We start from the raw sequence: 24,628 nt of genomic DNA on the forward strand, positions 1-24,628 counted from the left end.
CAATAATACAAGGTCAGGACTGTCTTTTGGGTTTTTCTTTCCAAGTAATTTAAGTAAGTAAGTTGCTAAATTGCTTGGATTGAAAAATCCCATTGATTTCTCCTCTCACACAGCATAATCTTTTGGTAAGAAGTCCTGTGAGAAGTGTTCCCTAGTCATTAAGGGTTAGCCTTGTATAGCTTCCCAGAATTAAGATGCATGAAGCCAACTAAAGTAGCATTTACTTAAGGTCTGTTCCAATTCTAGACATTCCTTCTGAAACCCAAGACATTTGCTGTAGGTCATTGCTAGCAGCAGGTTAACCCAGCTTGTACTCTAGAATTGCCCCTAAATGCTTTACATCATCTCCTGAAGTACAATTTGACTGTCTTCTGTGTACTAGTACTCCTCTTCAAAAACGTGGTTAAAACTCCATGTTGTAGAGTTTAGGCTTTTGGTCAGAACTTAATACTACAGCTTATGACAAAGTAACAGGTCCCATCAGAAAACTGATGACCACTGCTTCAAGGCATTGTAATAATCATTTACAGAATTACTTTAAAAGAATTTAAACCTTGAAAACAAAAAAAATTGCTACACTGTGACAGTATAGCAAAAGCCTTAGCTTTACCATATTTGCTTGATGTGTACTGACATACAGAAATCCCCAGTCCCTGAATTTGTCCTCTAACTATGAAAATTATCAAGAAACATTTTATGATTTTATCATAGCCACTTCTGTAATATAGAAAATTTCAAAGCCCTGTACATTGCTGAGAACATTCAATTTTGTTACTGAATTTGCTGTATGCTTCTACATTGTTTGCTTATTAAGAGGGAAGGTGGGCCATGCTTTCCCAAATTCATACTGGGTTTGCATATCAAGGTGGTGGTGGGGAGGGAGCTGCAGGGTGGCCTTTGTAAGGTGAGGAGAGGCCAGCACTGTCCTACACCAGATGAAGCTAGTACAAGCTGGCACTGCTGAGCCCCTAAGCCAGGATGACAGCACTTCTGTGACAAACCTGGAGCAGTCTGTACCCCATGGAGAGGAACTGGAATAGTTCTCAAAGAACTGCAGCCATCAGAAGGGAGCTCATAACAGAGCAGAGGAGGAGGGAAGAACAGAAACCAGATGTTGTGGACTGGTCCCAACCTTCCTTCCCTCTCCCCCTGCCATCACTCACAGGGACAGAAAGGTAGAAGTGCCAGGAGTGAAGCTGAACTTAGAAAGAAGGGTAGTTTTAGTTTCGTCTGTTTCTCTCTATCCTACTTAAATGGCAAGAATCAGTTTTAGTCTTCACAAAGTCCAGTCTGTTTTGCCTGTGATAACTTGTTTTCCCCATCCTATTGAGGAGCAGCCAGCCAAGGTCGGTTACATGGGAAAACCCCACAATGTGGAGCTAGGTACCCAGCACGAAGTTGAAGCTTGTTCAGTGCTGTAACAGTGCTAAGTGTCAGATCTATTTACATAAGTGTAGCAAAGAAAACAAAACCCTCAAGCTTCTCAGACATTGCTTTTTAAAAGGTCTGTATAATTTATTATGGAATTTGAGCTTTTAGCTATTAAGTTACAACAACAATGCATAACTTGACATTCTTACATTTCTACATACACAATGGAAAAGACATAGCTTAATCCAAACAATGCAACCAAGCTAGTACAAAGTTACCATAAAAGACAGTCAATTGTGAATAGCTATTGACAGAGTAGCAAGTTCAAACGGTTCTCTGCAGTTACGTTTATAGAAGTAACTGGCTTCAAAGTTTTAGACTTAAGCTTCAGACTACCAAAATGGTAGTAATTCCAATTATTTTGCTCTTCTGAATTAAGGATATGCTCATTTAAAAATACAGTTATCACCATGTTTCAGGTGGTGAAAAGTAGCTTCAGGTCCATTGGAAGTATAATGGACAGTTTCCAGGCAATGCATTCTTCACACAAACGCATGCAGTTATAGAGACATTCTACTTTTAAAACTTTCTCAAATTAAGTTCTGCAATACAGCAGGATATCTGAGGAGAGAGATCAGGACCCATACTGAGCAAAAACAAAAGCTTTCGGCTTTATTTGTGCATGTTTAATCCACAATTCTCATTACCAAATCTTCACATATCACCTAGGAGAAAAAAGAACACATCTAGTAAAGATCCGGCTCAAGGAAATAAGATATCATTTTTACAGCCATTCTGGTTTAAAAAAGCTGTTGTCATCTTCAGAATTGTAGTTCACCATGGCCCTATTATACAACCACATCTCTTCAACTTACCCAAGGGCAGAAGCCTTGCTCTTCCCTCCTCCACCTCAACTCCTCATCCCCTCAACCCAGCTCTAAAACTCAGTCAGGAGTCAGGATATTCAGTTTCCTAGCTCAACAAAACACAGCTCTGATAGATTTAATTTCCTGCCACTTAATCTGACTACAAGACAAAGGAAATAAATCAGAAAAGGAAAACCAGAAACTTCCACTATTAAGTCAGTCCAAGTTATTATGCAGTCCCACCCAGCCCAGTGGCTGAAGAGAGACATACGGAATAGAAGAGTCTCTTGTAAAGCTGCTAACACAATGGGATTCACCTGGCAGTCAACACCAAGAACTCCACTCCCTCCAGGTTAACTCGAGGAGATACTGCAGCTGACTCCTCTACTAGATTTCAGTTCCACCACTCTTCATAGAGCTGCAGAGTCAGTAGGTTCTTACTGATTTCAATATCTTTGTCCAGCACAGAAACACTACGTTCAATGCCACATGCTAAAAATCAAACCAATGAAAACTACACATGCAACTTCTCCACTCAAAGAAAAAAACCCTACAAAAAAAAACCCACTCAAAAAAACCCAGCCAAAAAGCAAACAACCCCCCCAAACACTCACTTAACCATCGCCACATCCGAATCATTCACTTGATTCAGGGTGCTAAAGGCTCTGTTGAGCAACAGTTCCCAGTTTTACCAACACTTGGGATGCTAATGTGTTATAAAAACATTTTTATTACACATTGTGGCAACAACTGAAAAAATAGTTACAGATTCAGAATGCTACTGGTGCATACTTTGAGGTACTGCTGGTATTGCTAACAGTAGCTGCATGTCTAGACTTGGCTAGGCAGAAGTCTGCTTTTGTGGAACAGCTAGGTAATCAGCCCAACCTGTTGTCTTATCTGTGCCATCATAATGTAAAGCCAATACCTTTTGCTTCTGAAGAAGCTCATCAAAACCTGCAAGTGTAGATACTTCCTCTGCCTCAGAGGTCCTTTGAGCCACAGGGCATGGGAAGTGGGGAAACCATTGCTACACACTTGCTTGCTGGGCTCCTCTCTGCACAAGTCTTAGAGAAAGCTTAGCTGGGCAGGCAGAAACGTGGACAACCATTGCTGAATCCAGAAGTGATTAAAAAAAAGATCTTTGCACATTTTACAAAGTGGCTGCAATGTTTCTCCATGCCAGTTACATCCTGGCACAGAAAGTATAACAGCCCAGCTTCAGCAGTTCCCAATTTACTAAGTCAGCATGGAACAAAACCATTCCCAGTGTAGGTAAATTATCCGACAACTCCTCTGGCACACCTCCAGAATCTAGCACTAATCACTGGCAACAGGCTACTGGACTACGTTCATGTACTTGGGAGGCGAGAGGCTGTGAGGGACTGCTGTCTTATCAAACTTGTCTAGTACATGCAAAGAATCTCCTCCAAGCATTGCTTGGAGCCACAAAGCACAGCCTAGGAGTCATTAGTAACTGAAGATAATCCCAATCTTCCAGTTAAATTGGTACCGCAGACAGACTCACTATTAACATGCATTTAGATCAGAAATGCCTACAGTTCATTTTTGCTTGCTATCAAGTCTGAAAGCTGAAGCTAACTTAAAGATTTATTTACTATCAAGTTTCTTTTCCGATTTGGTATTTGTAGACTATTATCAATAAACTAAAATTTCTGGACAAAGAGGGGCCTCTAGTTTTCATTTTAAACATCAGTTCATTTCGACATGTTCGTATCTCCTCGTTAAAATCACTTGAACTTAAATTTTCTCCCCAATGGTAACACCAGAACTAAGGAAGCCCTGCCAATGAATACAAGACTAACAAAACTTACTGTACAATAACATTCCTTAGTCCTGCTAGGGATTTTGTCCAACTGATTTATTCAACATCACCATTGGGGGGCTGTCCACTTCATGCAGCCGCTGTGCTTTAGCTCTGTACAATCATACCACATGAATGCCTCCAGTAAGAAACCCTCTGCCTGATTACAGCAAAATCTGACAAAAGGACAGAGAGCTTCAAGACAAGTTCCTGCATGTTTTATGAAAACTGTGCAGCCAGGGAGCGAAAAGAGTGGGGTGCGGTTGTGTGCAGAAGGAACCCACAATACATATGACGTCAGCTCCCACATTAGGACACAGTCCAAGCAGAATAGGCAGATTAAAGAGTCTCCATATGGTAAGGAAGGGAGTCACAAGGCACCTATCCTTAAAACCATTCACAGAGTGGGAGAAAAAGACAACTCAAGAGTTCTAACCTTTATAAAAGCTTTTGGTAGGTAGCTAGAAACTAGAAATACCAGTTTGATCCAACATAGTAGGGCCAGATCTGCGAGGTCAGGAATCTGTATTTACCTAGAGCAAACAGGTGTAGGCAGCTACAGAAGTTATGTATTAGATGAGCTGTAACAGTAGTCATATGCTTCATGTTCCTAATCCTCTCTTACTACTGTTTTAAGCTCCCTAGATTGTTTCTCTCCTGTCCTGTACTTCACATCCTACCACTCTTTTTGCCAACGCATGTCAACTTGACTGAGGTCAGACTAATGATTCGCTTCGGAAGATCTTTGTCATTGTGCTTCCAAAGAGAGCAAACTGCTTGCTGGAGGCACTGCAATTCGGCCTTTTATTGTCATCATTCCTCAGCAGCACAGCTGGCCTTATGAGACCTACCTATATCGAAGATGAACTACGCGCAAACCAACTACTCCTCTGAAATACTCAAATGAAACAGGTATAGTGCCAGCATTAGAAACATACCCCAGCAATCTTTATACTTGGATATTTTTCTAAGTCACTACACCTCAGATTTTATAAGCACACTTGTCAGTTTGTGGGATCTTTTGCTTTTCTTCCAGAGCTCAGCTTTGAGTCTTAAGAAAAGCTTTTGGTTTTATAGCTATTACATAAAAGCCAAAGTACTTACCACATTTCTCCTCTCCAGCATGAATACTGTGCTGCAGGTATCAGCAAGACACAATCCACAGACTGACAAGACTTCTCTTGATAACGCCTTTTGGTTCCTCCTTGAGCTAGAGTTTAAACCCTCTCTACATTTACTGCATCAATGTTCAGTTTTGTGTTAAGGAAGAGGGAGAAGACTTTGTTTTCAATATTGAAGAGATAGTTAAAAAGGCAGTTCTGGAAATGATGATAAGCTTCTTTCGGAGACATAAACGTCCCTTATACATTGTTTGGTTTAGTTGAGGGTTGGTTTTTTTATTTGTTCTGTTTTGGAGATGGTTGGTCAGTCATATTCCATTCTCATGTGCTTCTTGTAAGATAAAGGCATCACAAAAAACTTGCACCTGCTGGTGACATCAGAACTACAACCTGACAATTTTCCAGTAAACCTAAAAGTTACACTCCTACAGAAAAGAGGCAGATTTTTTTTTTCTTCAAATTAGGCATTAATAGGAATTTTTTTCGAAGGAAATTTAGGATGAAACATCTGCTCTGCAAAGTAGAAGTTCAGATTATATTTCCCCAGCTGAAACCTCTGCCATTTCTGGAACATTCATTCTAAAATTAAAAAAAGTTATTGCTTCTATTGAAGCTAAATATAAGTTAGAAAAAGAATTGCATATTTTCTTAGAAACATTCCAAATATACATTTTAAAAACAAAATGCACTCTGAAACAAATGTCTAGTAAAAGACACTGTTTTAAGCAACCTGTAGTAATAGCATTACAAAAGAAAACAGGAATGTAGCATATTATTTAACATGACAATGCTAAAATCCTAAACAATTCACTTAATACTTAATAAGTAACATTTTAAATATACATATTTCTTTACAAAACAGTTTAGCAATTCCTTATACCACTTAAAGTATATAAATATTTGAATAAGAGGTCATAATGGGAGATGCCAGGGTTTATATTTACTCTCAGATGCTTCAGGTTTAAGTGTTTTACTGTAAGGCACAATACCGCTTATCTAAAAGAAAGGAATAAAAACAAACAGCAAATCCAGTCAAAACTCCTATTGTGGAATATCCAAGAGAAGAATTCCAGCATCTCTACACAAAGGAAAAGAAAAACCAGAACAAAATCAAACTTTGTAGATACTAAGAAACCATTTCAATTTGTACATAAAGTGGGACAGGATGGGAACAGGAGTAAGAAGAAATTAAGTAAATTCTTATAAATAGACTAATAAATATGTTGTAGCCATAATTAGCCCTTTACCTCTGTTCTACTGAGTTTAAGATTGAAAGAGGTAACCAGTGTGCATATATCTAAATAAGTCTACATGCTCAGCACGTGAAGACCACCCAGCATGACCTATTACTGCCAAATTCAGTATAAAAAGCTAGCAAGATGGAGAAAGTCTCCTTTTCTCTCAGCATCCACTCTGAGTAGAACACATTACAAGATCAAATTAGCATTTGTTACGTGTAAGGAAAGTTGCGATTAGCAACTTTTTCATGACAAAAAAAGGATATGCAACATACCTATGAAGTTATTTGATTCCTTCAAGTTAGATTCTGTTTTTTCTAAGAACATCCATCTCCAGTTACAACAGATCAGAACTTTCAAAACATTTCATAGTTGTAGTCTTGTAAGTGTTCTCCATGTGTACATACTGAACCTAAGTAGTGCACCCAAAATATTTATCCATTAGACATTCTACACTGTTTTCACTGCCTAGTCTTCATCTTTGTTACAGCCCTCTGGAACACAATGACATTGTACAACGCTTACAGAAAAAGGGTTATTGCATCTTTTTTTTTTTTTAGGATGAGACATCCAGAGAAGATTTTATAAAATCCTCCTGTGTATAAAATTCTTAGTTATTAGCCCTTTTGGAACACCAGCTAGAAAAGTTTGAACGGTAAAATAATTTACATTGTTATTTTTTTTTCCATTAACTAGACAAAAGTCCATACTAATTAAATAAAAAATAATAGCTCTTCAACAGTCTATTCAAGATATCTTCCATGAAACAGTTTCAGTGGGAATTTCCATTAGATAGATGTTCTCCATGCCGGTTATTACTGACATCCACATCTAGAAGTCAGGAATGAAAAGAAAAATTGTTTGTTGATTTACCATTTTAACATGTTCTACCTGTTACATTAATCCAAACTCTGGCAAGAAATTTCTTATTCTTATATTCCTAAGGTTCTCAAGATTCTCTGGGTAAGTAATCCTCTTAAGACAGCCTTCTTCCCCAGCCCCCACCTCCAGCTTGCTAAAATGATCTCAAAATCTACCCAATTGTACTTTTTGAACGTCAGTACTGACACCATTCAGCCTGGCCTTCATGGCAATACTGACACTAGTAACATCAGTTAGAGAATGGCTTCTTCTAACGCAATGAATGGCAGTAAGGACCATCAAACGATAAGCTAAATTACTACTTACCAAGTAGTGCTGTGGTTTCACCTGCGTCCTCTTTCAAACTGGTACACTGCAATACAGATTCATTAGTGGAGGAAGCCGACAATTCGCTTACTTCGTTCCTGTCATCATCTTGTAAAGCAATACTCAGACTTCCGACTGAAACACTGCCACTTATTGATTCAGGTATTGGAACTTCAAGTACGTCTTCAGGGTCACCCTTCAAAATTAAACATATTTAACTGACACTTTTGTCTACCATTAGGCATTAACATTCCTCCATGTTATCACTTTATAACCTCACCTTATAAGGAAAAAAAAAACTTTTTTTTTGCTTATTATCTATGCACTCATGGATACAGCATTGAGCAGTGTCTCCTTTCAACTTTGTCTGACTGCAAAGAAACAAAGGCAAGCAAAAGAAAAGCCGTTTTTTCAAAGCCTCCCAAAGCCAAGAGCAGCAACATGAGGAGTCAACCCAGACAGCCTTTTTGGAATATTTCAACACTGCATCAACAGTATCGCTGCAGTCTGATTAGGAGTAGGCTCAGCACATATGAAGTCTTCACTGAACAAATTTATTAAGCCTTTGAGTTTGTGGAAGCCTACATTTCTCATGGTAGTATTTGGGCAAGCCTAGACTTTTTTTTTCATTGAGGTGAGCAAACATTTGACATCAGAACAAACTTCCCTCCTCCTCTACCTCTAGCCCAACTTTAAGTCTGTTCCAAAAATGCAAATATGCTGGCTTGTCACTTTGCAGGAACAAAGCATTTGCAGCACAGGCAAAGGAGTTTATTTCACCTATTGTATAGCATGAGCTATTTCTGATCCTTTCTGAAAGTTAATTTCAAGTCCTACATGCACAATTCTGTTCCTAAAATTAAACGGACTACCTTCACTAAGCCTTTGCCATTGATGTAATGACATTATTTACACATAAGCAAGTACAAGTAGCTATTCTGTGTGCTTCATTTTTATTTTTCCCCTCCTCAAACAATTAGCAAAGGCCCATCTTAAGATTTAAGAAATTCTAGGCCGATTCTTTCTTTAGCACCAAAGTAGCACATTTTAAAACGTACTAAATTTTAACAAGCTATAGATCTGCTATAACTGCACAAAAGTCAAGACACACGTGGTACTAATCTCTACGTTGTGTGGCAAGGTTGTATTAATGACTTCAGTTTCCAAAACTTCGGCTGTTAAATAAGCTCTGAAACTACAAAGTTAACAATGCTCTACCAAATCAGCCAGACATACTGAACTGCATAATGCATAACTAGACCACTGAAGTCCACTCTTCAGAAAACAAAAGCCAGGTAATAGGACTTAGTGCCTTTTTTCTATTTTGAGCCTTTACAAATTTTCAAGTGTCTGAAGTATTCGTTCTCCATAAAACTGAACTGAGGCTTCAGCCTCTTTGCAGAAGGTTTAGTAGATTTCTGTGACAAGGCTGCACTTTCTTGTCTGCAGTTATGTCACTCAGCAAGCACATTGCTGAAAGAACATGCCTTGCTCTTCACACTTTTTTTCCTCACATAAGTAAAGAATTCACACCATTACTCTACAAACTAGATTGGGCAACCTGGATCAGGCTGAAAACTAAGATAGAAAAAAATACTGAATTATTTCCCATATTATTAGCTTCAGTGGGACGGACTTGAATGATTGATGCATAAGCAGCACACATTTTCCCCATTCCATTAGAAAAAAGAACTGGGCTTCTGTATTTAATATAATCGCATTTTTGCATGTTTCCCAACATGCATTTTGCCTAACAAGCAGAGGAGGTATTAATTCTCCCTGTTAGGCTTGGTATCAATAATCCACAACAGCATGAATTCAGGGAATAAAAGTGTTCTGAAGGTTCTAGTATTTCAGTTTTCAGCCTGTACACAAAAGGATGTGTCTTCTGAAGGTAACACAAGTTACATCAACTCCAAGAATTGGAAGTGAGCAAAAAATAAGCTGCTGACATAACAGTAGTAAAGTAACAATAGCTATTTCACATCACAAAAAGAGTACAACTCTTGGGTAAAGTATGACTTAATACACAGAAGTGCCACTATCTGGTATATATAATCTCACATGGCAAGAGTATTGTCACCTTTGACAAAACAAAAGAGTAATTCATAAAAATCTTCCATAGATTTAAGTCTTTGCAGTGAAAGAAGAGAAAAGTTATTCAAAATGCAGACCTAGTCTATGAAAGGAAAGTCCCTGAAACCAAGGAACAGCCCTATTTTCTGAAAAATCTTTGTAGTTCAGTAGAAAAGAGGAACATTTGTGCCTATGGCATTTTAGTGGAACTCAAAACTATTTATCAACAGTGACCAAGTAACCTACCGCACGTGTCTTCATCTCTCTTTTCTGGTGCTGTCAGAAAGAAATGAGAGCACATCATTTTCTCAACCAATTTCTGGTGAATGTCTTTAGGAAGGTTCTAAGTACTGGCTCATTTACAGGGATAAGACACTGGGGCATATGTGGAAGTACACAAACACTCCAGATAAAAAAAAAAATTTCTTCCTTTGAAGTGCAGTTCTCAACAAAATCAGCTATATGCTCTAGATCTATTGCATTAAGTTATGTTTTTTTTCATAGCCTGGACAAATTGCCTCACCTCTGCTTCAACTTCCTTACTATCATCAGCTGGAGACAGAAAAAAATTGGTTCTCTCAAAACAGTATGCAGAGGGTTCACAAACTGCTCAATACAGTTTAAACTCTTGCCCATTTCTTATTTCTCTAGTTCTCACTCAATTACTCTTGCATCTTTGCCCAGCTTCTTTGGCCTTGTCAAGTAACAACCGTTCTCATTCTGAACAGTTACATGAAGTCTGGCCTTCTGCAATGTACTTCTACTTTGAATATTAAAGAAAGTGTGCAACATACCCAGTATCCCAAAGCTTTGATAACATCTAGTTTACACATTGGACAAGTTCGGTGGTCCAAAAGCCATGGGTCAATGCACGTTCTATGGAAGATGTGCCTAAAGAAAAGAAATGCCCTTTAGAACTCATCACGAAAGCCACACACGACTCCTTCAAACAATGTGCAAGTTACTACATTAAAAAATAAACCCACTCCTTTATAACCTTGACAATTAGGTATTGCTTAATTTGCTAGGATAGATATAGTTCTGGAAGCATCTTTTCATGGTAGCTTTCTGAAATAGGAGATGTTACTAACCTCAAGGACACCACAGTTACCAGTTCAGTGTACAGTTCTAACTTAAGAAAGCTCTGCTTCACTCCTACGCTTATCCCAATTGCTCCTTTTTCCTGCGTAGATGAAGAGCTACGTGGTCTCCCAGTGCCCTTCAACACATATCAGGCAAACAAATGGCACAGCTTCAGCAGTGCCACCAGAGCTTCAGTAGTTTTCAGAAAGCTTATTATGTATTTCTTAGGGAAAACATGCTAAAGAGGAAGGAACGCTTTGGGAAACTTACTTGCACGGCAGAATTCGGACAGTGTCTTTCAGTTTATAGTTCTCAATGCACACAGCACAATTTTCCACATCAACGTCCAAACCCTAAATACAACACATTTAAATGCATTAAATCCATATTTTATTATAGAACAATCTTTGAGTACTAGCTAGCTTCACAGCATGTAAAATGCATAAAATGGTTTCGCAAATAAAAATATCTCCCTCATTTAACTCAAGATTCCATCAAGCGGTGATTTGTACGAGTGATACCAAATCCTAAAAGCAGACAAACCTGAGCTTTCTCATTTAAATAGCTATGTATGACACCTTAAGTAAAGTCTCAAACAATGGCTTTGCTCATGGAAGCACAGTAAAATTTCAGCTTAACTATAGAATTGAGAAATTTCAAGAGAGGTCAGCACTGATGAAAGCACACAATCTAATTCTTAACTGATGGCCTCAAAGACTTCCCAGCACTTAAGTAGGAAGATATTCCTGGGGTTGAACACTGCAAATCCCTTCTTCCTCACCTCTTTCAATTTTCTACCACTTCATAACAGATAACCCTTCATAACTAGAAGAGAAGAACTGAAGTATGCAGTTTGGGATGATTTTTAAAACTTTCCTCCAAACTCACACCAGGGAGACTGTCAAAATCCAGTATTTCTCCACCTCAATTTGTTTCTTTTTAAGGGTTAAGTACCTTTCCTAACAGGCCTTATTATATTCTTGAAGCCATGCTTATAGTTGCAGTGCAACTTATAGTTGCAGTGCAACAGTGACAAATATCTCCAGATGCAATAGAAATAATTCAGCATTAATTGGGTTGCATAAAACGTGAGAACAGTAAGCCCAATTCTTCCCTGCCACCCCCTACAAAATAAATACTTGGTGTTTACTGCTTACTGAAGTACTTCAATTTCATTACTACAAACACTCAAATTAATTAATACTGCAAGTGAACTTTCAAGTTCAAGGCAAGTTTTTCTTTCCTTTGAAGGCTATCAATTTACATAATTAATGCTTTAAATTCCCAAATAAATCAAATTAAGATTTTTTTTATATAAGCAAAGTTAAGTACTTACTCCATAAAAAAATGAATTTTATTCTGTACAAGAGGCAAAATCCAAGCACACCATATGTAGCACATACTCAAATGAGTGTCCATTTTACCATAATCCCATAAGCTTCTCAGGAAAGATCTACATGATGGCAAACACACTTTTAAAATATTGACCTATTTTTAGTTAAATACCTCAACCCCCAAGTGAAGTGATAACGAAAGACTGTACTGTGACACAATAAAAGAAATATGCTCTTTTGAATATCTGAAAGGAAATATTTAAAGGAAAAAGTGTACGTTTACACAGACTGGACTGTATCTGCAGACACATTTACATTAAGTTCATGAAAGTACCTCTGCATCAGTAGGTTACACAAATGTCCTGATAGTAGTATGAATCAAATCAAACTGGAAAACACAATTTACCATGCAGAAAAACTTTTAGCTATTTTAACCCTATCTCATTCTACTTTGCTTAACTAACACGGCATTCATAATTACAATCAGTATAATAACTTAAATTCCCCCATTTTATTTCACTCAAGGGTATGTTGATGGGAAGAAACTACCTGATACACAGCTATAATCTCACAAAACAAATCCTTTTTAGAGGTTTACTGAACATCAACTTAAAAGCAATTAACATCTTCCTTGTGGTTCTTACCACAGAATTCATCACGGTCCTTCTACATCCATTCCTTCCTATGCTGCTGTTGTGCTTTGATACTGCTTTACACAAGTTTTGGTTCAATTCCATCTTTCTTGATCTCTGACCTCACCATTGTGTGAACACAAGTATGAATACGCCTCTGTTCACAGCTTGAAACAGATCACTTTGTCATGGAATTTAGTACATAATTAAAATACTTGTAAAATGGTACTTAAACATGCTGAATGTGTAAGAAGAAAAAAGGCAAGTTCAAAGACACTTTTGTGGTTTTTTAAATTTCAAAACTGATTTACTAAATGAAAGACATTCTCTGTACCATGTGTCGAAGCACAGCTTTTAAAGTTCTTACACATACATGTAAGTTTTCTAACATAACATTTAAGTTATTATATATAAATTATCCTGTCTCACTTCCAACTTATTCACGGATTAAAACTCCCTAATCCTTGTTTTTCATCTCTGAGCAAATCAGTCCTTAAGTGAAAACTAATCAAATAAGGGTTGGGGAAAAAAATGCCTTCTGCAGTAGCAGAAGTCTAGTTGGAAGCTAATTCATCATCTAGAATCAGAACTGCCTGAAACTCCAACTAAAATTTTTTTTTTTTCAAAACCTTTCTACTTCAGTTATCCTAATACAGCTGAGTTTAGGTTATATGCTGTCAAAGCTAACTTTTTGAAAGCTGTTTTAATTTTTAGAAGAGACTTATTTTAATACATAGAAATGTACTTCTAAAAAATTTATGCTTTAAGCCTATATAGCTTCTTAATTTATTGTATGTCAAAAGATTAAACAAGTGTCATTTTTTAAAGCTTTTTAGATTTAAGTCCTTCTGATCAATAAAAAGATGGATGTTCCTTTAAGAAAACAAAACATTTCATCAGCTGTAAGAACTACGCAATCAATAGGTCCTAGGAAGTATTTTGCAATCCACTTGTTGATGTTTCCAAGTGCTGAAGAGACATTAGGTGTTTCCTCATCTCTACAGTATCAGCCCTGTAGTCTCCTGCAACATTCTGTATAACCAGTTACTACTTGCAACAAAACAGCCTTAACATTTCATAAGTAGTTAAAATTTGACTCTTCAATTTAAAATTCTGCCTTCTAAGAAAAGGTCCTAAAGTGAGTCTAAAATTTTAAGTTATATTGCAATTATGTTGTGAGAATTTCAGTTTAAATTCTGTACAACAGTTTTTAAACCATACAGCAAGAATCAGAGCCACAGAATTACCTTTTCTCCACGTTTCACAGTATGCAGCTGTAGCTGGCTGATTGCTTTCTTGGTTTCTTTCCTATGTCCCTTGAATAAAATTTTTTAGTATTAGTACACAAGTTAGATTTAAGAGTTACATTGTAAAGCTTTCATATACTTTCCATGTGAACTACCAAGTCTCTAGAATGCATCTTAAAAAAATTCATCTCTGGCTAATTTGCTTGCAAAATACTTCTAGCCAGCAGATGTTGAAGAACTACACATTTTGCATTCTAGGGCACAGCAGCAAGCATTATCTGTAAGTGTACTGCTCCTACAGTGAACTCAACTGGTACAGCACTATGCAGACCAAGTTGACATAGGTGGCCTTCTATCAAGACTGCCTGCACTAAGGGCCTTCACACACAGGAAAACTGAAACTAATGTAGGCTTTCGAGGCAATCAGATCTGAAATGACAGCTGTATAACCAGATCTTGTTAGGCAAGACCATGAGCAAGCACAGGTTACATTTTGCACCAGCTTGAGAGAAGGTGGAATCCTACTGGGCAGCCTACAGCTGGCTACTAGGTCAAAAGGCTGCTTGTAGCTATTAATACTTCCCCTCAGTTAAACACTGTCTCACACATTTTACAAAGCTTCGCACTGAAAGGGCACATTATGCAAAGGAGATGACAAGAAAGGCTGAACAGACATGAGACACCATACTGGACTTCTATACAGTAACAGTCCTAATTATGCTTAGAGGGGAAGCAAGAAAAGAAAGCAGTACTGTATTCCAAGACAAAGTGCTAGCTACTGCTAGAAACTGAGAAACCAAACACTCCCAGTTAACAGATGTTGATCTGTCTGACAGCAGCCCTCACTGATGAAATACCATAAATGAATTAAAAAGAAGAGCGGCAGCTTTTCTCTAATAATTACAATGGCATAATTTTACAAACTTAGTGTTGAAAATTGGGTGGCTTTTTGTTTATGGTGTTACAAAGAACTAGTCTGAAAGTTTTGCTCAGAAACGGACAGACAACCAGCAGCAGCAGTCTACCCCACCTTACATATCAGCTTTCAGTACAGTCCTGTTTCATCTTCAGTAGCAAGATGGTCTTCAGAAGTTTTACAGCTAAACCGATGTTACAGTAAGTCTTAGGATACTCGTCTTCACCTTCAGCTATGCAGTAGTTTGCTTTAAAACATGGCATAGTTAACTCCCAAGTTTTAATTACACTGGAGTCAATAAGCCAAGCAAAAAAAGATTCTGATTACAAAAGTAGCTTTGTTTCCAAAATTCTTTTAAGACTCCTAATGCTATGTCTTGACTAAGATCTTCGGAAAGCTTTCAAATTTTGTCAGTTTTTCTTTTGAATGGCCATTTTTAGAGGAAGAATTGAGAAACCGGCATAACCTGCTAATGCTAGACAATCTCATTTAATTAAGAAGCATTTATATGATAAGCCCAATGGTAAAATCTATTAAAAGTCTATGCTACATATTTCTGGGAAATGTCACACTCACCCTAAAAAAATATAGCATGAACTATCATAAAGCCAAAAGGAAGAGGCAACTTTTGTCACCAAATAAGTGTTACAACACAAACACACACCCCTTTTTCTAGAAATACTTGTCAAAAATTTTGTTTTCTTGAAAGTATTCTCAGAACATAAGTCCTAAGAGTTAAAGCTTAGTAAAACGACTCTAGGAAAACAACATTTCAAGGAGACCACAAGCTTAACCAAAACAGAAGTCCAGTATGTTACCCTGTTACTGAAAAGAGAAAGTATTTTCCTAGAAGGGTCCTTGAAGTCCTATTCAGAGCTCAGACTCCTGAAGGTAAACAAAATTCCCTTCCCTCCTCTCCCAAAGCTAGAATCTACATGTTCAAGCAGAAGGCAGGGGAAGTCCATGTGATAAGCAGTCATTTGAAGCTTTTTTTGTTGTTTTTCTGAAGATAAAACAAAAAAGGAAAGCTGTTTGCACAGAAAAACAAGTGCAACTTTCTTTTTGATTGTTAGTAGAGCTGCTGCTGATCTTGGAAGGAACCTATAACCTACCTGCAAAAGTTGAAAAGCACAGCAAAGTGCCATCCCAAAATATTTTCAAAACTCGGCTGAACTAGGTTCTCAACTCCATGTAAGTTGCTCTCTTGAATGCAGGAGTTTGAACAGGATAGCCTTCAGAGGTCCCATCTAACCTAAATTATTCTGCAATGAAGTGCTTCCCTCAGGGAAATAAGAAAAGCCAACTTTTTTTTTTAACCTATCAAAGGAAAGGAATGTGGAAGGGGCAAATAAGGAGTAAGTTATTTCCTCCTGATCTGCTCAGGACTCCCACTGCTCTCAGCACTTCAGTTAGTTCAAGAAAGCTGAATCTCACCACATGTGCTTCTTCTAGTTGGCTACAATTTGGTACTCTGGAGTTGGTACAATTTGGTACAGTGGAGTGGTAGGATTGAGTATCAAAAGTTTTATTTTTTCATAAAGCTTTAGAACCAAAAATTCTAACCCTAACTACTTGTGGGTCTTCGTAAGAAAAGTTTCTCTCCATTAGAAAAAAGAAGTCTGGTTAGGGAAGACTACTTTCAGTATGCAAATTACTAAAGAATGAAAATAATGTTTAACGTCAAAAGGAAGGAAGTTAGGTGACAAATCACATAAGAAGCTGCCTGTACTCAGTTGTTGACAAGTGGCTAAACATATTTCCAACGACTTCATACACGTATCTAATAATTATAACCAGCCAAACTTGCGATGCCAATTAGCACGTTGCTTATTAGCCTCACTAACCATTACTGAGGAGCACTGAAGGACAGTAAAGCTGCAAGAAGGCATAAATCTTCAAAAATCATTCACTAAACAAGCAAAGTTAGGCAACTGAATTGACATGAGAAGATAGATATTCTAAACAATCATCAACGACCAATTACCTGGTTTCCAAACTGTGATCCTGTATACAGGAAACGTTGTATATAGTAAAATATGAGCCAAGCGAGTGATATAATCATCATGGTGATGAAGGCAATGGCTACAAACACAACCGACTGACCACTAATATACTCCTGTACATGTCGCGTGCCAACAACAATGGTCATTTTTACTGGAATTCCTCTTCGTACTGGCTCCAAAATCTCTATTCCTTTTGGATAGCCAACCATTATCACCACTGTATTTCCTGTTCCTGTTGGAAAGGAAAAAAGAAAAAAGTCAGTCCTCACAGTAAAAATCTTGGCATTCTGGCCTCATGGTAACTTGGGCCCCTTCAATTAAGATCAGGAAGCAAAGTTATAGGAAAACCTCTCAGTTTTTTTCAGGTGAAGCAGACTTGATATCGAGTTGACCAGCAAAGAACCCTTTATTTATTTTATGAAGCTCTCAAACACAAGATAAACTCCAACACTTGCATCTTCACTGTTCAAGACCCAATACTCTTCATTCCATCCAGTGAGGTGTGATATGGATGCCGTCCCCCCCCAAAACAGGCAAGTTATACACATCCCATCTTGAAGTTGCTGAAGTTCTAACATGCAGCTCTGGAACAGCTGATCTTTTATTTGTCAGTGTGGGAATTGTAGCTGCAGATGGAGACAGTACGTGAATACCATTCAAGACACATTCAATTAAGTTTGAATATGAATCCATAGCAAGACTACACTGGAAATGTGAACAAAAAGAGGAAAAATGATTCATCTATTTAATAGTAAATTATATTAAACATTTGAATACTAAAGACTCTTCAATACCAAAAAAATCAAAATTTAATGAGACTTCACAACGGGACTTGTCAAGAAATACTTTGGGACTCTTTTGGGAGCATGGAACCAAAGGATTTTTCTATTATATTAGAATTGGAAAGCACTTGATCTATACGAAAAAGCACCTAATTCCAAAAAAAAAAACCCCAAACAACTCAAAACCCTTTAAGCACCACACTGCCACCAAAAGTTAAGATACTGTCAAGACTGACTAGCAGAAACCGAAGATCCTCTATGAATAGAGTTTCATTGTATTTTCTCTGGAAGCATCTCCAGTACTCTCTACATCTAACCAAGTATTATAGAACATATTACAAATGTACTTGTTAAAAATGTCACCTTTTCTCTGATCTGCACTATTTTTAGTTAGTTCTTACTTGCTGCATACCAACACTGCTGTATATCCTTACTAAGTCACAGCTTTATCGCTTACTTTGCATTCCCACTTCTGAGAAAAAGTGAAACTAAGCTCAATTCAGAGAGGGAGTAGAGGAAGGAGAAAGAAGAGAGTGGTTTTCCTAGCCAGAAAGCTAAAGTTTTAATATCACAGCTACCTTTTTAGATTCACAAGATCACCTGCAACAAGACCTCCCACTGGAGATGTGAAGTCTTCTTCCCTTCCTGATATTGTTAGACTCAGTACTGAGAAGCTATGCCAAAAAAAATCGTTGCCTAATTTTTAACATTACATCAAGAGGGACTTTTCAAAATTCAAAGCAGCATTTCAGATTCACCCACCTCTCTGCATTCTAAGACATAGAGTTATTTGCCTGAAATACTCAAAACTGCTTTAGCTGAGACAGTTCTGGCTGTGACACCTCGTCAACCTGGCTACTCCACTACCATGCCAAAGGCAATGTGCAGAAGTTTTGCTTCTGTACACAGCAGTTCTTGCCTCCATAGGGTGCAGATGGTCTGCGGTGGATGAAACACTAAAGGTTCCAGTTATTAGCTGAATAACCCTCATGTCTCAATGCCAGTCACCCTTTTTCAGCTTCACCTTACGCAACCATCCCAATTCTGGTTACCTACTGTAAGAACCACTATACCTGTCTGCCAGATCCAGACCCAGCAAAAAATCAGATCTTCCAAACAGGGCTATGTTTCTAGAAGGAATGTTTGAGGACGGTGCAGAGAGATAAAGACGCTACTGGGGAAATGCCCAACTTGTGCCTCCCCTCAGGCACCACACTCGGCTTACCAGCAACACCCACCCAGCTTCCAGGACACACCAGGTCCTTGTCTGGTAGGTGCCTTAGGAGACAAAGCAGTGAAGCCAAAGACAAATAGGATCCACAAGTAACTAGGTTCCCTAATTAGTTCTGATCACCAACAATGTAACGATCCACATGACATGACAAGTCCAAGCATATTAAAAATTGGTTAATTAATATTATTCTCCTCTCTGAACCAGCATGAAAGTATTACCAGAGAGACTCATGAATCTTGTAGAGCGTGCATGAAACAATTCTTGCTTTCTGACCCTGTACAACTCCACGGGGAGTTACAAAAAAAGAATATTTGAAGGTAGAAATGTATCTCACATTGCTGAGAAATGTTATCCACCTACCTAAATCAGGGGATTATATCATCTGTAGGAGTTACAAGTAACAGGAGGGTGGCTAAGGATGGCTAGTGAATGGTGCAGGTGTGCTAGAGTATGTTATGCAGTTTCGTTCAGGCTTGGGGAAGAAAAAATTTCAAGATTAAAGGCAGCATGGATTTTTCAGTCAATAAAGGGTTCCTCCTCAATCCCAAAATCGAGTGTGTTTAATCCTGGTGCCTAGATCTCTGCGCTATTTCTAACAAAGTCTTATTTAAAAACCCCAGATCAATCAGTAATGCCTTCACCTGTTTTGTCCTACTATGCTCCCTACTGTGCCCAACTATCAGCCAGTTATTTCCTTGAAATGGAAGTCAGGATTCTTCTGTGCAAAGGCAGTAAGACACTGTGGTATCTTCTAGTTTTGGAACTAACACAAATATTCCACACATTTTTAAACAAATACCACATTTTAACAATTCTGATGTCTTGGTGATAAATCTGTCATTAAAAATATATGCAGCTAAACACAATGGCCTTGAAGGTCATGGGACAGAAGGGAGGGGAACAAAAAAATTGCAATCCACTATTACAAAAGGAACAAGAACAGTCTCAGAGAAATGGTTGCCCTCAGCAGCCTGTAAGAGTAGGGGCTTCAACTCATTCCTCACTAATTTTAGACTTCTGTTCTGAAACACATTATTCAATGACTGGAATGCTGCTGAGTCATTCCATCAGCTTCTTCAACTGCAACACAATTCCCAGACCTCAAATCACATTAAACAACTCCAAGTATCACATACGTGTATCTACTGAGAGCAAGTTTTGTTGGCTTTACCTTTCTGTAACCTTCTAATTTTGCAATAGCCACATTTTTACCCTGCTAAACTGGTTTTCTTTTCTAGTTTTGATTAATGCTTCAGTGCAATCAGGTAGATTTGAAATCTGGTATGTACTTTTTTAGTACAAACAAAGCAGTGAAAGCTGGCAGATCCTTAGTATACCTGGAAAGGAGGGCAAATTTGGAACTCCAAAGATGAAAGCATGCTTCCTACCAGTATGCCAAGGTCAGTTTTACTGCTAATACTGCTAGGCTTCTCTCGCAAAAGGAAACCAGCACTGTCCTGATGAGGAAAAAGTAGTAAGGATCTTCATTCCAGGCATCTCAAACTATCACATTTATTCTCATTCATGCCTACAGCTAACAAAGATCATTTTCTATCATCCAGAAAACAACTGCAGACATACCCTAGTTTTTGTCCTCGTGAAAAACACCAGAAAGCTCCCAGAGTTTGAGCACCTTGGTAAAAAAGTTTAAGGTCAGCCCTTAGACCTCTTTAAGCATAGGCACCCTACTAATACTGCCACAATTAGCACTGAATGTTCTCTTTAGCTCCTGGTCCAAACAAACGTCTCTGATCTTAACAAGCGTGTAACAGTACGCTTACACAGGCAACCACTGTCCCAACCATCCACCCCAATCTCATCTCACTAAATCCCTGGTGCATGTTGTGCTTTCATCTGCCTTAAGGAGGACAAGTAACCAGAAGTGATCAAGCAATCAACTCTGGTACGCATTCCTCTCTCCACCTGTTTCCAACACGTATGCACTCTTACATGTAAAATACGTATAAGCATTTTGAAGTTACTGCTTCTTCAGAACATCATAGCAGCTCAACATCATATGGTCACTGAGTTAAGCAAGCCACTGATTTTAGTTCTGTCCTTTCAGTAGCATGGCAGAAAGCATCAGTAATACAGAAGTTATGTACTTGAGAATTCTGATTAGCGCTGAAAGCAAGGTAGCAAAGAGTTGAACTACATGCCAAAATAATTCTAACTGTGCTGCTCTGGAGCTGGCAAGAGCTGATAGACTCCTGAGTACAAAGTCATTCGCATCATTTGCAATATACCTGCATAAAAACAGATGATGATGAAGGAAAGAACTAGTTGGGTGTATTTTGGCAAAGGTGCACCACATCACAGACATTTTCTTTACATAACCAAAGCCATCATTCAAGTTAAGTTCCAAGCTTCCCTTAAATTCACAAGCCATGCACCAAAGCTCCACTCTAGACCTATCTCAAACTATTATAGCTGGTCCTCCTTCCTCCCTTCCCCGTGTGTCAAGCAAAATCGTATTTTATCCTGTAGTCTTCAAGGTATCAAACTTATGTTCTGCTCAGGATCACCAAATCCTAGCTTGAGAGGGTATTCAGAGATGGCTGGATGCCCAGCATGAAGTATAACAGGAAAAATACAGAAACAGAAGACCCTTTTTTCTTTCCACTGCAACACACCTTTGCCTCCTCCTCATTTCCCAACCAGCACTGAGCTTCTAACTCTCCTTACTCTGCTTTCCACAATACTCCACACCTTGCCTCTCCAGATTCCTCTCCAACCCACTCTCAGCTAATATTTATATACACAGTACTTACTTTGGGTTTGAAAGGAATTTGAAGCACATGAATTATATGAAGTTCACCACCACCATCAAAAATGAACTGAGTCAAAACTGCCTGCAAAGTCTATATTCCTGTAGAACTGAAGTTTCGGTTTATACTACTCAGATTCAGTAACTGAAATACAGCTCCTTGAGTCACTTGGGTAAAATGAGTAACTGCCACTGGAGAAAACCTCACTATTACTTTCCTCAAGAAAGGAAGTAATCCAACATTTTGAACAATGTAATTCGGGCAGAGAGCAAAGGCCTGAAAAACGCAGTAGTAGAGTCATATCTGAAGAACTTTCTTTTAGAAAGAGCAACAGGATTGCAAGGCTACATATTCAAACTGTCAAGTCTCCTCTTCCAAAACTTTAATTAAAAACCCTAATTCACCACACTTATGAAGCTCACTAGGTTCCCATGAAAAATGACTAAACTACAGAGTATTTGGGATACCTGTCCTTTACAAAATGCTTTGACACCATCTAGAGCAAATCACTTTGTTTCACCAAGCGTCTCTTCTTACTCAAGTTGGAGTATGTCTAAAAACACCAAAAAACCCAACAACAATAGCACACGTATCAGAAAGTTCAAAAGCCAGGTTTTTCAGAAGGAGAATGAAAAGGTGAACTGAGATCAGAAAAGTTACCCATTTATCACCCTCATGTAATTCAGGCAGTGCCTCTATCAGCCATAACCTCTGCTCTATCTCACAGAATTTTCAGTGCCACTAATTGCAAATCCATTAAGTGGATGTTCCGTATGCATATAACTGCATTCCTTAGTTACAGCACTGCAGATTTCCCAGTGTGTTTATTCTCAGCACTCCTTCCAGAAGCAGCGCTTGTTTCCTTCATGTCAGTCCACAAATCCCTTCACAAGAATGGCAAACCTGGATCATATAAAATACAGCTTTACTTTCCATGGAGTTTTTTTTTCTTTCCAACCCCCACCCCCTGCCTCGAACAATCCAAGATTTAAAACGTTAATGCCCTAACCAAACCATCCTGAGGTCCAACTTGCATTTGTAAAGTCACTATAAATAAGTACAAATGTATTCTTGTATATATACCGCGCTAAATCACACTCCACATAGGCAGAGCTTTTAGCAGCAACATTCTGCCAGTTTAAGAAGAAAAAAACAACCAGCAGGCTCTTCATACCAGAAGATCTAACTATACTAGCAAGTCCAAACCTGAGCGTAAGCCCAAGAAAGTCTTCTGCAGCACAGAGATGATAGTAGAAAAGAGGAAAAATAATTTAAAAATTATAAAATAAGCAATATGAGAAAAGGAGGAAGAGATTCCACAGAACAGCAAACAGCATTTATGAAAGGCTAGAATAGGGCATGGAGAGAAACATAGGAAAATTCCCCACAGAGAAGGAAAAACTTTCGTACTGATTGGCCAATACAGTGTGACAGCAAGAAATAGAAACTGACAGCTGGTAAAGAGGAAAGAATTATTACCCAACAAAGTACTTTAATTGGCACATGGGATCGAAATCAAAGGTACATCTTACCTAGCATCCCACCTCCACTTTCAGAGTGCATCAGGAACACAAGAGATAGGCCAGGCTGAACCACCTAAGCAAGCATCAGGCTAAGAGGAACAGTAATTGTGCTTCCAACCCCTAAACTGGTGCCACTTAGTATTCCAAGAGGAGACTTATTTTCCACCCAATATATTATACATGCTATGAAACAGCAGTTCCCTGAGATTTTCAACTCACTAATACTAAATAAATTAAGTTTTGTTTCATTAGAAACACATGATAGTTCTACTGCAACCAAGTCCATAGTCTTCCCCTTTCTCATGACCAAGAATGACAGCCAAGGCATTAACAAACTCACTGTACCAGGACCACATGAAAAACACATTTGCAGCATTTTTTACTTAGTTTGCTTTGTCTTTGTATGCTCCTCTGGAGACCTTCCAGTTCCTCAGAATTCTACAAATTCAAACAGATTTTATAGCAGTTTTGAGGTTTTTGAGGGTTTTTTTTCCCCTCTTCAAGCATTTGATGTTGTCATGCGCTTCAGAATCCAGCAAGACTTCAGTGTCAAAGCCCATGCAGACACTGTAGTGACAGAACATCTGGGTTCTTATCTTGGCAAAAATCACAGATCCCTTCTGTAAGTTACAGGTCATCAGCAGGCTCAGACAAGCCAACCTAACATCCTTCTCTAGGCTTCAGTTTTTCTACTGCATCCACGAGCAATTAAGAATTACCTGATGCTTATACCTCTCCTCCATCCTTTACAGACCTGCGCAGGGAGGATGATGAAGCTATTACAATAAAGCCTGTACCAAAAGCTATCTTCACGTAGCTACGGCTGTGCCTTCAAAGACACCAGAAGGCATCTTCAGGATACCTGGCACGCTTCCGTACAGCCTGTGGAAAGCAGCCTTCCTGTCACCACTGAACCCATTCTGCCAGAAGGTACAAAGCAAAAAGGTGGCTCTAAACGAACCCGTGACCCCCACCGCAGTCTGTTACACGGCTTCCCGCCTCGATGGCTTCGCGGCATCTTCTCCCTGACACTTGGGCTGTAACTTGGAAGACAGAAGACAGTCGCGGTGTTTCTCCAGCGTGGTTAAAAGCAAGAGGCAATAAAAACCCGGCTCTGTACCATTTTTTACAGGTATTTCTGCTTCTCCCCATACCCATCCCTTAACGCGCAGATCCGCGCCACCGAGGTGAACCGACGTTAGACAAAGCCACATCCCCCCGCTCCCCGCCAGATCCCTCTGCAAGCGCGGGGAGCACCCAGCTGCGTCCCCTCCGCTCACCCAGGTGGGACATGGAGACAGTGCTGTTGCCGAAGCGGGCTTCGTTGTAGATGACCACAGCAGCCGCCCGCTTCCGCGCCGCGTTGGTGACCTTGTCCTTGAAGGTGCAGCCACCGCGGGCTACCAGGGCGATCCAGGGCG

The 24,628-nt window shown here is 38.8% G+C and overlaps 1 protein-coding gene across 1 annotated transcript; it reads right to left on the reverse strand.

Annotated features, from left to right (window-relative positions):
- Positions 1-6,681: 6,681 nt before the first annotated feature.
- On the reverse strand, positions 6,682-24,623 carry RNF149 (ring finger protein 149; the record flags this gene model as incomplete). Its single annotated transcript, XM_010133002.1, has 7 exons — positions 6,682-7,252; positions 7,610-7,805; positions 10,480-10,576; positions 11,039-11,121; positions 13,982-14,050; positions 16,882-17,132; positions 24,488-24,623. Coding segments are annotated over 7 exons (891 nt in total), but the record flags the coding sequence as incomplete, so codon positions are not given.
- Between the last annotated feature and the right edge of the window lie 5 nt (positions 24,624-24,628).

The sequence above is a fragment of the Buceros rhinoceros genome, unplaced genomic scaffold (genome assembly GCF_000710305.1).
Source record: "Buceros rhinoceros silvestris isolate BGI_N320 unplaced genomic scaffold, ASM71030v1 scaffold24803, whole genome shotgun sequence".
In the NCBI taxonomy this organism is placed as follows: Eukaryota; Metazoa; Chordata; class Aves; order Bucerotiformes; family Bucerotidae; genus Buceros; species Buceros rhinoceros.